General features: G+C 33.3%; 1 protein-coding gene and 1 pseudogene across 1 annotated transcript; one reads left to right on the top strand and one right to left on the bottom strand.

The window, feature by feature from the left end:
• Window positions 1-2147: 2147 nt before the first annotated feature.
• Window positions 2148-4602, bottom strand: LOC100819544 (probable WRKY transcription factor 21; annotated as a pseudogene).
• Window positions 4603-7992: 3390 nt separating this feature from the next.
• On the top strand, window positions 7993-13499 carry LOC102661461 (probable transcription factor At3g04930). The gene is made up of 2 exons (XM_006584241.1): window positions 7993-8090; window positions 12797-13499. Exons 1-2 carry the CDS (start codon window positions 7993-7995, stop codon window positions 13497-13499), a joined length of 801 nt encoding a protein of 266 aa, XP_006584304.1.
• Window positions 13500-13513: the final 14 nt, after the last annotated feature.

Genomic DNA, 13513 nt, shown 5'->3' with positions numbered 1-13513 from the left:
TATGACTCAATGATGGATGTACGCCAGGGTTTGTGCGTGTGTGTATGATGAGTGAGTGTGTGTGTGTGTGTGTGTGTGTGTGTGTGGCATAATACAATAGTGCAATCAGGGTAGGGATTGGCCATGGTGAGCAGCATGATGACTTGTAGCCATGTCCTATACAAAAATTCAAAAGGAAAGATATGCAGTGGCACTTGACTCAAATGGATTTGTGAGTTTCATTAAACAAAATATATTTCAAATTCCAATTTTATTTGCTATCATTGGTTTGGCCTATTTAAGGGCTTGTGGGAATTACTCTTACGATTTTGTTATTGATGATCCAAGTATATACATGGGGCAAGGGATACTGTGGTGCTTTAGGCCATCGGGATGAGATTGAGAAGACAACTCCAGAGTTGTTGACTAGTCTCAAGAATCAATTGGTTGTTCAGGTATTATTATATTATTATATATCTACATCCATAAGCTTGGTCAATCTGTGTTGAGATCAAATGGTTTACAATAAGAAAATGTATTTGGTTTTCTATACCAAGTCTTTATTGTGATGAGACTACATACATAGTCCTATCATATTCATAGTGTAAGCAAGTGCTTTTGTTTCTTACCTGTAGGTCTGTGCAAGGAAGAGGAAAACATTTGTTCTAGTTAATTATGGTTCAGTCTATGGCTTTGGCTCCATGGGATTTGGCAGCCTTGGATTCTTGGATAGAAGGGTATCTGATTAAGTATTGAAACCTAGAATCTTAGATACCTTGAGAGCTCACCATGTTTCTCAAATTAGCACTGGCTTGTACCACACTGTGGTGATCACTAGCAGGGGACAAATATTTGGCTTTGGAGACAATGAAAGAGCACAACTTGGTCATGACACATTAAGAAGCTGCCTTGAGCCCACTCAAATTTTCATTAAAGATACATCTGAAGATGTAGAAAGCACCTGAGGCTCCAAAAGCAATCACCTCTTTTTATTTGTGGTTCTGGTACACCACATTGATCAATACTGTTAAAGTTTACTGTTCTATATTATAGTACATTATAATTATATTGTAGTTATTAAGAATAATAAATAACATGCAACATTGTCACCATTTTCCAATCTCTGGAGGAATCTTCCCAGAGAAAGTGTTTTGCCCTCACAGCACTTACAATTTAAGCTTGAGATTATGATTAAAGGTAGAAGAGGCATGATGGGCAAACAAATCCAGACTGACCCAATTAGGTCCTCTAACATATAGGGTCTGGACACCAAACCAATTATGGATTTTAGTTTGAAAATTCCTTTCTTCTCATAAAAAATAATTAATCTGGTTTAGGTTAGTTCAATTTCGTCAATTGTGAAACAAGAGTTTAAATCGAATATGGACAATCACAAAAAGCATTTGAATTGTGAAAGAAGTCTTATTCCACTTCCACGGGCAATTGCCTTTAGTGGAAAACTCCACCCCACCAATTCACAAAAGTCAAATGTTTACTTAAATTGGCGTATAGTCATATAGTTAATGGAGGGGTTGTTAGGTGATATAGGGTTTAAGTTTTTTTCTCTCTCGTATGGTATTTAATTATAAACTGTATAAAATACAAATTGAATGATAAAATGAAATCAATTATATGTTATTAACAAATTTTAACATAATTAATGAATAACTATATCTCCAAAAAAGATTAATAGATTTTCGTCACGCAACAATTTTGGGTTATTTTGCATTCAACATGGGCGATTGAGATTGCTCAATGCTCATGATAGAGGTTGGAAGAAGTTGTGGCTGAAATGAGTGTCCATGTGTGTGGTGTTTATTGGCAAATCAGAAATAGATAGAAGAACGCAATGGAGTTGACCAAATCTTTAAATTTCAATGTAGGCAAAGGCAGACGGGCGTTGAAGTGTAAGAGGGTGTTAGGCCCAAAGAAAAGAATGGGTCCAGTACAAACCAAAGACTCGTTAGAGAGAAGAAAGTTCCAGAACATTTTAAGGATTTTGTGTTTAAATAATTTATTTTTACTCCTATTTAGAGTCTGACATGAGCTGCATTGTTTCTAGAATCTTCCCAGAGGAATCTTCCCAATATCTCCAAGCTCTCACACTCACTGATTTCAGCAGGTATTGGCCCTGAAAGTGCATTAAAACCTGCCCTTATAACTCTAAGCTACTTCAACTTTCCTATTGATGATGGAATTCTTCCGGTTAAGTTATTGCTATAAATGACCAACTCCTCAAGTGATACTAAATTCCCAAGCTCCTCTGGCACTTCACCAAACATGTAATTTTGACACAAGTAAAGCTTTCTAAGTGTTGTAATTTTCCAAATAGGGGTCAGAAGGGGTCCATGAAGCCTATTTGTGCAAAGGTCCAAAACCTCCAAACCAAAACAGTCAACAAAACCATTAAGAATGGGGGCAGAGATGAAATATTTTGATAAATTCAACTCAAGAAGCTTTGGAAGATTACAGATGGAAGGAGCCAAAGCACCAGACAGATTGAGTTGGTAAATTTTCACTGAATTACCACTCAACCTGTGCAGTACACACCAGTCCACTTATAAGAAGTCAAATCAGAAGAAGAATTCTTGTTAACCCTCTTCATTAACCGAATTCACAAGGACCATAATACCAAGACAAAACAACAGCACCATGTAAACCCCATTTAGGAAGTGGAAACTATTACTACACTCCAATATTTCCATCATTTCTCAGACAAACCAAAACAACATAAGTTGGCTTAATTATTTTGAAGAAGAGACAATATAAGGAAAGGTTTCACATAATCAACAATGAACACGGGACAATTGAGAGAGGAGATTCAAGACAAAGCAGAAGATGACATAATAGGACAAAAAAAAATTAATAGTACCGTGTTGTGAAAGGAAGAGCGAAAAACCAAGCTACTCTTCTCACCAAGCTACTCTTTCTCATAACCAGGAATGACCACACATTTTAGTAGTCTTACTTGGGTTCGTTGGTTTTCTCTGTCTCTCTCTCCTAAGTTTGTATCATGTTTGTTGTGAAATGCTCTTACTCACAAAAATTTAATTGTCTGTTACAAGCTTAAACTTTTTTGACCATGTATTAACAAGGAAAAAGGCTTTGAGTTCAGCAAGTCATCGTAAAATTGATGACGATGATGATAACTTAGACAAGTTTCTTGAGGGGATGTTTTCATGATCTTGGCTAATTTGATTGTGGTAACAAAAGGATTCATCAAGAGTTAAGAAAAACTCCTATTGAGTTCTTGTATTAGAGATACTCTAAAATTGAACTAAGCTAAAATAAACATGTAGTATTTAACTTAAACTTATCATATTTTTTATATTAAATTATCAAATTAAGTAATGCCACATGATATCTTTTTTACATTTACAACAACAAGTTGATATGAGATCTATTTAGAACAAGTTGCAGAATTTCAAGAAAACATTTACAAACATATATATTTGATATGAGATCTTACTAACAAGAATAAAAGCAACAAATTAAAGTAAGATTTGCAACATGAAAATATTCCTCATGAATTTTAACGATAATCTTCTTCCTAGTCGTCTTCTTTCTTGACTACCCTATTGAAGTTGCACATGAAACGTCAAAAATTATGTGAAGGCTCTTGAATTCACTTAAGAAATGCCAATAAGTCAACTATACTTGTATGCTTAGGAGTAAATTATGTGAAGGCTCTTGCGGCACCTTTACTGATCATGGGGAGGGATATTCGCAAGTTTGTTGCTTGTAACAGGCACCTTAACTGATCTTTTCACTCTATGTTTCCTGCAAAGGACGCACAAAACAATTAATTGAATGTGAAAATGAACTTTAATCTTTGAGATAACAGCCATTAATCATCAATGGTTAATAGTGTATATGAGACAGTAACACCAGAACACAGAACGAGGGTGAAGTCAAATGGAATATTCACTTTCTCTTGTGTTGTTGTGAATTCTGATAAGAAAAGTGTGCAGCTCCTAGTAAATGGAATGCACTTCCATTTCCATCCATGTTAGCCACACTTCCGTCTATGCTCAAGGAAGAAATGAAAGACCTAGTAGACGACGACATTGATGGTGTTCAACTATAGTTGTCAAAATTCAAATTTACGACACTATTGTTCCTTCGAAACATTATTTATGCTTCATGTTTCATTTGTTGTTGCTGAAAGAAGTGGTAATGTGTTCATGAAGTTTTTCGGGTAAGGTTTAGAGGGCTTCTCTCATTGGAGCTCAATTCCAAACTAGGTTTTCCCATCATATAGATTGAATTTCTAACTGTTTGACCCAATCCCTGAATTGAATTCTCAGTAAAACTTGTATGAGGAAACTCCAAACATTTTGAATGATGATCGGTTTTGCAAATTTGGTTGTCCAAGAGAATACTTTCAGAAAAAGGGATTTGAAGTTTTTTGTGCTTCCTTACTCTTGCATGACCCAAACCACTATTTAGGAGTGAAACAACTTTCTTGAACCTCACTATAGCCCTTGTAGTTTCCACCATCAAATTCCTACAATGAACTTCATTCCTTGGCTGATACATCATACTCAGAACTCAATGACAGCTCTCAATAGCTGCTCTATTAGCTTCTTCAACATCCTCCATATTACCCTCTATCTAGGGTACAAAAAAAGATAAAAGGAACTAAAAAAAAACCCAACACACAAAGGGACACAAACCTAAGATAAGAACACCAGACTTCCTTCCTGTAAAGAAAATTCTCTTCTTTTTTTTCTACAAAACACAGTGCACATTTGGACCCATGTGGCGGATTAGGATAAAGAGACCCACATAGAGACAAACCCAATTTTCAACAAACAATATCTTATTTCTGGTTCAAGTTTCAAAATTTCAGGTCATGAAAGTGTTAATTATTGAAAATATCCAAAGACCTAGTAGATGTGAGAATTATTAACTGGGTGTTGAAGTGGCCTTCTAATTCTAATACTAATATTAGATAAAAGTGAGCAAAGAAAGCAAAGATTTTTGAAACAAATGTGGCTACTCATAAGAGAAATGGCACCCAGTTTTTCCAGTGAGAAAAAGTAATAGTAAAAGCATACAGGTATAGTCAACAAACTTGTGGATAGTCAATAAACTTCCAGTGAGAAAAAGTAATAGTAAAAGTGCAATATACGTCACAAAATAGCCATAACAAAACTAGACCAACATCATTGGTGAGAAGAGTAGCTTGGGTAGTTTATTGACAATGTGGAGCATCAAAGTGTAACTGAAATCAACAGTTTTGCTAGCTTGAGCATTGGGTTTATGTGGCCTTGTGCTGGGTATGGGATGCACACAGAAAAAAAAAAAAAAAAAGTAGAGACAAATTAATAGAAATAGCAACTTAGCATAAAAAACTATAAAACAAGAACACCCACTCAAACTTAGCATACTTCTACCATCATGCAATAACCACATCACTCCTTCCAAACTTAGCATACTTCTACCATTGTGCACACAGGTACAACAACCCACAAAGTTGACCTACGTACCTCGCGGAGAAAGCTTTGAGCTTTGAGCTTTGAGCACCCACGAGTGTTTCAGCACCCTAGTACCTCGCGGAAAAGTGACAAACACGAACTGTTTCAGCACCCTAGTACCTAGCGGAGGAGTGCATGTAGGGTTTTCTTCGAGCCACAGTTCCAAGAGTAGTGTAGGGTTTTCTTCGATAGGGGGTTCTGTGGGTTCGAACGAGCGATTTTCCGACAGTATTGAAAACAATATGGGACAATGTGGGTGTCAAGCGAGCGGTTTCCGACAGATTTCAGGCGGAGGAGAAAGAGAAGAGCGAGTGCAGGGTTTTTGAGCGCGCGGGTTGTGGAATTTCAACGTTTTAACTTATAAACATAACAACATCGATTTTTTAAGGATAACCAATGTTAACTGAATATAGTTAACATCGGTTTTTATAAAACCGATGTTAACATCAACTAGGTAACATCAGTTTTATAAAAGACCGATGTTAAGATCAACTCCTTAACATCGGTTTTGACAAAACCGATGTTAACTAACATATTCATCTTAACATCATGTTAACATCGGTTATTTAAATAACTGATGTTAACATGAAGTACTTAACATCGATTTTTCTAAAACCGATGTTAAGTATCTCCATTTATTTACAAAAATGCTACCGCACTTTCGTTAACATTGATTTTCGCAATAATCGATGTTAATTGAACGATGTAGAAAGCCTTTTTTTTTTTAGTAATGTCCCTTCTGTTTAACTGTGGTATCAGATATTCTTTAAGATGTTTAGAGCACTAATCATGAGAAAATGCTCAATGGTTGGAGCCAGGCATATGCATGACTTGGTACTTAAAGTTGCTTGGATCTAGTTAGGCATGCATGGGTTAGAAAGCTAGCTGTGAGACGCATTCTTCGCAAGTTTGTCGCTAGGTTAGCGCAAAGAAGTGGACGTATAGCTTAATCTTGATGCCCATCATTAAGGATCTCACCCCATGAATATATATATATATATATATATATATATATATATATATATATAACTTCTCATTAATTCAGACTTGGAGTTTTTGTTGTCACACCATAGAATTGGCATTATCAACCCTCCTGGCATGCAGTTAGGTCTTTTGTTTTGTTCCTTTTAAGTTAATTTCTTTTTTGTTTTTCCACTAAAAAAAACCATATATATTATTTTTTTTTCGTTTGTCCTGTTATTTCCTTTTATTGTAAATGTGAAACATTGATAAATTAAGAGTACTTTTAATTACATATGGTGTGTTTGTCGGTTGACGGGAGAAGTAGAGAAGGAAATCAAGGTCATAAGTTTGAATCTCTTTCAATAATAAAAACTAGTAAATACTATTGATTCATTGATCGATAAAAAAAATATCACTTTTAACATTAAAAAACATATTATAAAATAATTTAATAAAAGAGGTACTATATAAGCATAATATTTTACAGAAAACTATTTAAATTAAAGAAATAAGATTATTAATAATTTAATTTCAGATGAACTGAATCTGGTAGATTCAAAATTAATAATGATTACAAAGTCTATATGTTCTTTTATCTTTTTTCTTTTAAACTAGTATTAAAGATGGTGAAAGAGTACAATTGCTGTGAACTTTTTTGTTTTTTGGGATGTAATAATTTGAGTAGCTTTAAATTGTGACAAGTATTATTTTTTAGTTAAGGATTAATTTTCACTTCAGTTAATTAGACAATAAAAATTAACATTAAAGAAATATTATTTATCAAAGAGAAATTTTAATTTTAATTGAACACTAATATAAAAATAATTGATTAAGGTATTACACTTATTTTTTTCCCTACACTGTTATGATGTAGATTTGAGAAGTATACTTGAGAATGATTGAATGTCGCAATATATATTAATTATTAGAAAGAAAGTGGTCTAATTAAACGTGTGTTAATTATTTAAAATACAGTCCACGTGCCAAAATAAAATCACCCATGACAAATGAAACAAAACAACTATATTATAAAGAATAATAGATTAATCCCTTAAAAAAGAATAATATATTAATTGAAAGTTTTCTTTCTTTCGAATATTTTTTTATTGATTTATCTTATAGTTTCATTATCCTAGCTAGTAGATATTTTTTGGCTTCTCCCCCTGACTGTAATTAATATATTTGATTTTGTAAAGATAATATATATATATATATATATATATATATATATATATATATATATATATATATATAATATGATAATCAAATGAATCATTGTGACAGATATCCTTATTGTTTTCAAGCTTTGTAAATTCTAACATGCTTTTATTATGCTTTTGAACATCCATGCAGGATGCTGCTTCCCATTTCACTTGTCACACACATACCAAATAATTAAGATTAGAAATTATTTAATACTCATATTCTACAAATAATTATAGTCTGTTAATTATTTAAATATGATTTAAGGACTTATAGTTTTAATTTGATACTCTCTCTCTATATCTTTTAAATTGTTCCCAACTTTTTTCTAAATTACGTAAAGACATTTGGCAGTGGTTGGCTTATGATGCATGTACGTACGGAGTCTGAGGTGGTGATCAACAACTTTGCGTTTAGGTCAAAGCTACGACGTGCTTTCAAGAAAGTAGAGCAGAGACATATTGGGTTGGTAATAATGATACGGCGAGGGTTTCATTTAGGATTTGGATAAAAAAAAAATTAAATACTTATAAAAATAAAATAAAATAATTTTTTATAGATTAAAATTAGATTATGTATAAATTAAAAATAATTTTTAAAATAGTTTAATATAAGAAAATATCTACAAATTGATTTATACATAAATTATTTACTTTTAATTGATGAAGAAACTTATTCCATAATTATTTCTTTTCTTTTATATAAGGGCTTATGAAATAATTTATCTGTATAAAGCCTAGAAAGAAGAGGTGAGATGTAAAAAACTTGGATGATAGAGGTTATTCATTTGTCCCCGTTTGGAGGATTTTTTTTTCAGGGTCTTGAAAACTCCTGCTAAAATTTCTCTTGATTTTTAGAACCTTTTCTTTTGAGTAATACGCAAAATTAATTTTTAAAAGTATGGATATCGATCAACTTAATTTTCAAAAAGAACATCATTTATTTGATAACGCCAAATACCAAAATAATCGTTGCTAGGTAGTTTCAAGAATTAAAATTATTTAGAGATTATATCCTTTTCTTTTGAGTAATACGCAAAATTAATTTTTAAAAGTATGGATATCGATCAACTTAATTTTCAAAAAGAACATCATTTATTTGATAACCCCAAATACCAAAATAATCGTTGCTAGGTAGTTTCAAGAATTAAAATTATTTAGAGATTATATCTCCTATGCTTGAACCTTAAGTAAGCATTTACATTAAATATCTAAATTGTCTCCCGGATAATAATTTTTGGTATAAACAAATCACAGAATTTTGGTAAAAGATAACTATAATCGCTAAAAAAAAGAAAAGAAAAACTTAAAGGCACAATTTTACCGACTAATTTAGTGTATTATTCTTTTTTATTTTACGGTGTTTGATTCCTTTTCCCCTATATTCACAAGTCACGAGACCTTGCATCTTTACTTGTTTTGTGTTTGCAGATATTCAAAATTGCATTGCCAGGTGAATTCATGCAGCTATTGCTTTTTAATGTGATTTTTCTTTTTCAATAGTGGGGTTTCAAAGTTTATTCTCATGAAAACCCATCTGCTATAAAACTGATAGAATATAATATACTCAAAAGCTTAAACAAATAAAATTATTTTCAAAAAGGAAATTATATGGAACTGAAATTTCTATAACAAAATTGTTGTCATTCTAAATCATTATATAACAAACTCGTTTTCCAACAGAAAATCTTTCGAATGGATACATGGTACCTTAATAGTACAACTTGAAGCTTCTTGTTCATCAAGTGGGTAACCAAATTCAAAACACCCACCAGCAGTAGTACCCTACCACATCACTTTCATACATCTTTCTTTGTTTTCGAACACTCATGCTTATAGTGGTTTCACTCCAAGTTCCATCTCATGCTATGGAATCTTTCAAAATGGTATCGTATCAATGCTTATTTGATGCAGATTGAGAAGAAAAAAAAGTAAAACAATGAGTTGGAAATCTAACACGGAAGAGCAAATACAAGTTTGGTTACACGTCTCAAAGAATTTGATTTGAATCATATAAAAAGATATACTTTGTATAGTTTCTTTTTTTTTTTTTTTTTTGTTTACCGGTTGAAAAAATGTCACCCCAAATACATGCTAATTTTTTTATTTGGATTTAATGATCTTGCACTCTAGTTAACACTCAGTACTAGAAACCGGGTTTTCAACATCGGTCAAAAACGGGATTTAACAACGGTGGCTAACCGTTTTTGTACGTAACGTTGTTGAAACTACAAATTTTTAACAACGGTCCAAAATTGACCGTTGTAAAATTACATTCATTTCTACATGAGTGCATATGCCAGCATCGATGTAGTAACCTTCACTTTTAACATCATTTCTTGTCAGCACCGATCTAGTAACCTACGCTTTCAACATCATTTCTAGCCAGCACCGATGTAGTAACCGGCGCTTTCAACATCGTTTCTTGTCAGCATCGATGTAAGAAAATTAGCAACCTGCATAGTAATTAATCAATATGCTTGATGTAAAAATTGAGAATGAGAGGTAAAAATTATTTATATTTTTAATAATCAATAAATATAATAAAATAATAATTAATTAATTAAAACCTAACAATGAGTAATAAAAATTATCTATATTACTAATAATGAATAAATATACTTATATAATATTAAATTAAGTAAAAGCTAACAATGAGTAATAAAAATTATGTATATTGATGTTAAAAGAGGGTTAATTAATTTACCATTCATAAGTAGAAAAACTACATGTAGTCTTTCTACGACTACATGTAGAAAGTACTGCTCTGAGTAATAACACATCTAGCCTTCAAGTTCCGCTACACCAAGTAGTGAAGGGAAACTGATAATAGAACAGATTGCATACTCTAATACTCATGCTAATAAAAATTAATTTCTCCTTAAATAATTCAAAATTTATTCACAACAATTTATGGGAGCAATATTAGCCTGAGTTGTAACTAGGGTAATAAATATGATTGCAACAAAATATGCAACAAAAGAATTATGATGATTGTTGAGCAGCAATTCTAGTATTGTACCTCTTGCTTTAGAGTAATGTGGACTTCATTTGTAGGGGTTCGGTTTTTCCTAGCTTTATCACATTCCGTGAGGTATCCCATTTCATGGAACCAAATCAAATCCATACTTAGGCGTAAAAGTTAATGAATTTTCTTGTGCGTGGGGATTACAGAGAATAAAATCAAAATAGTCATCAATGTTCCAACAGTATGGAATGTGATTAATGAAATCAAACTACATTGTTGGAAATCTGGATATCCAACAGCTTCATTCGATCTGAGGCCTGAATGTGATTTGAGTATTAGAAAGAAAAAAAAGGATTGATGTAGATTGATGTTTAATAAGTCCTCGATTATAAATGCATGTGTGTTCTTAGTGCTGCAATATGTGAGATAGAGATTAATGCAAAAAGAAATGGATCGTGATAGAAATAGTTGAAAATATATAACATAAAAATACATAAAAAGAATAAGATAATTATAAAGATATCAACACTCAACATGTAGAGGTCAGCAGTGTAATGACTTCCATAAATTAGTTTCCTTAACTAGAAGATTGGCACCACATTTGCCATCAATGCACCATTCCATACAATGATGCAGCATGCAGAGTCATCTAATCTAAGTGGATCAGGTAGATTCTTTTATTTAAGGGGCGAGGATCGTTCATCCTAAGTGACAAAAATGCAATGTATACGTGTAGTATAGTCCCTTGATATATTAGTAATGGGAAGCATTGAAAATACAAGATGGAAATTTTCAAGAATGAATTATATACACCATCGGAATGAATGTTTTTCATGCATGTCAATGTTACAAAATTTCTTATTGGAAAATATCAATGGTGCAAAATTTCTTATCAATCCATAACAGTTTTGTCTCTAGTATCCTAAAATTAGTTACATTATATACTACGCCTTTTTTAACACTATTTGTGTGTGCCCGTGTGTCTAAAGTCATTTAATGGCATACTTATTTTTGTTTTTGAAATTTAATATTCAAGAATCAAGATCCTATCAGTTAAATTGTGTGCAACTAATAAAGCTAAGTATATATGATATAGCAGAAAAAATAAATAACTAGAAATAATTGCACTAGTAACTTTGTCTGATTAAAAACTTATTTGTAAATTGCACACCAACATATTGTCAAAAAAACATTTAAATGAAGTGTACCTCTGCTAACTTGCTGCTTGAGTATCCTTTTTCCAGATCTGAGATTCATATCTTCAATGTCTACAAAGCCGACATGATGCATCTACAAAAAAGAGGGGAAAAGAAAAGACAAAGCACTCTAAAAAATTTCTTATGGTCAGAGTGTGAAAGATTAAAAAACAAAAAATTAGTTTTTACTGCTCTAAAATATATTTTTTATTTTCTAGGATTAATTACTTTACCATGAAAACAACATTACCCATCAACCCTTCCCTTTCATAAAAATTACTTTACCTTCTTGAATGCACTGCTTACTCCTCAGTTTCAGTCTAATACTTTGGATCTCTTGCATTACCCATCAACCCTTCCCTTTCATATTCAATATGTCTCTCACCTCAGTTTGTATTTTCTTCATGTCTTGCAAAGTAATGATCAATGAGTTTTAGCTAAGGCGATGATATCCAAAGAGATGGTTATGGATTTGGCTTTTCTAATGTGACGAGTGTATTTTAGAGTATAATAAAGTGCATTGTTGATTAGAAGGTCAACTGTTTAGATTGTGATAAATTAAGTACGCATAACACATGTATAACAAACCATGAAATTGTTAAAATATACCAACAGATTTTCCCATTAGTTATAACTTGGCACTAATCCATTGAAGGACACCTCTCATTTTGAATGCGTCAAAATCAGAAAGCATCCAAAAAGACAACACGGAAATTATCACATACTGCATAATTTTGAAGGGTATTAAATTTTTTTGTAAGTTCTATAGAAATGAGTGATATTATATTCTTACCAAGAATTTGAGGAGAAGACGTTGCTCTGCTTGACCCTGGCCTTCTTTGGCTTTTTTACTCTGGCTCTCTGTGTTCACTGATAAAGGTCTTCTAGAGCATAACTAGGAAGTCATAGTCACAGGCTTAGTTTGCAAATACTCCTCTGGTACCTACCACTGGGCACAAACCTCGAGGTGCAACAGAGATAGTGAAGTCCGACAAAATGCAAGTCTAGGAAGTCTGACGACGAGTCTCAAGAGGACGAAGAGTACGAAGAAGACGACGACAAAGAAAACGTGCCCTCTCCCTCCACCGCTCTCGTTGTCACCATCATCGTCCCTAGTTCCTCCGTCTCCAATGGCGGTGGCAACACTCCAATTTTGAAGCCCACCGCCACCATCGTCCTCACCGACTCATCTGATCCGAAGTGGCGTTGCCTGGAGCTAATCGAGGAGAAAAAGCCGCCGCCATCGCTGGATGACTCGCAGCGGCTATTACAGCGGTTGTGGACCGACGAGGACGAGATCAAGCTCTTGCAAGGGTTCCTCGACTACACATTGCAGCGAGGATCCTCGCACCACAACGACACCACTTTGTTCTACGACCAAATTAAGTCGAAGCTCCAACTCAATTTCAACAAGAATCAGCTTGTGGAAAAGATCCGAAGGCTGAAGAAGAAGTATCGGAACGTCCTCAACAAGATTTGCTCCGACAAGGAATTCTCCTTCAAGAGCACTCACGATCAAGCCACCTTCGAAATCTCGCGTAAGATCTGGAGCAACGTGACTCCAGTCGTCGACAATTCATTGGACGACGATGAAATCAACCCTAACCGTAGCCCCAACCCTAACCTTAATTTTAGCCCTGTAATTCTTAAGAATGAAACGATTTTCAAGAATTCCACGGAGAAGAAAACACCGAAACACTCTCGGAGGTGAAAATCGAGCCAAAT

This window comes from Glycine max, chromosome 7, assembly GCF_000004515.6.
Source record: "Glycine max cultivar Williams 82 chromosome 7, Glycine_max_v4.0, whole genome shotgun sequence".
NCBI classification, from domain to species: Eukaryota; Viridiplantae; Streptophyta; class Magnoliopsida; order Fabales; family Fabaceae; genus Glycine; species Glycine max.
Note: the sequence above shows the minus strand (reverse complement) of the source record. Positions and strands in the feature narration are given on the sequence as shown.

Bases quoted from the DNA above. Each gene is read 5' to 3' on its own strand.
- LOC102661461 (XM_006584241.1), top strand. From the start codon at position 7,993: ATGCATGTACGTACGGAGTCTGAGGTGGTGATCAACAACTTTGCGTTT. The intron at 8,091-12,796 runs GTTGGTAATAAT...ATGCAAGTCTAG, and splicing joins GTAGAGCAGAGACATATTGG to GAAGTCTGACGACGAGTCTC.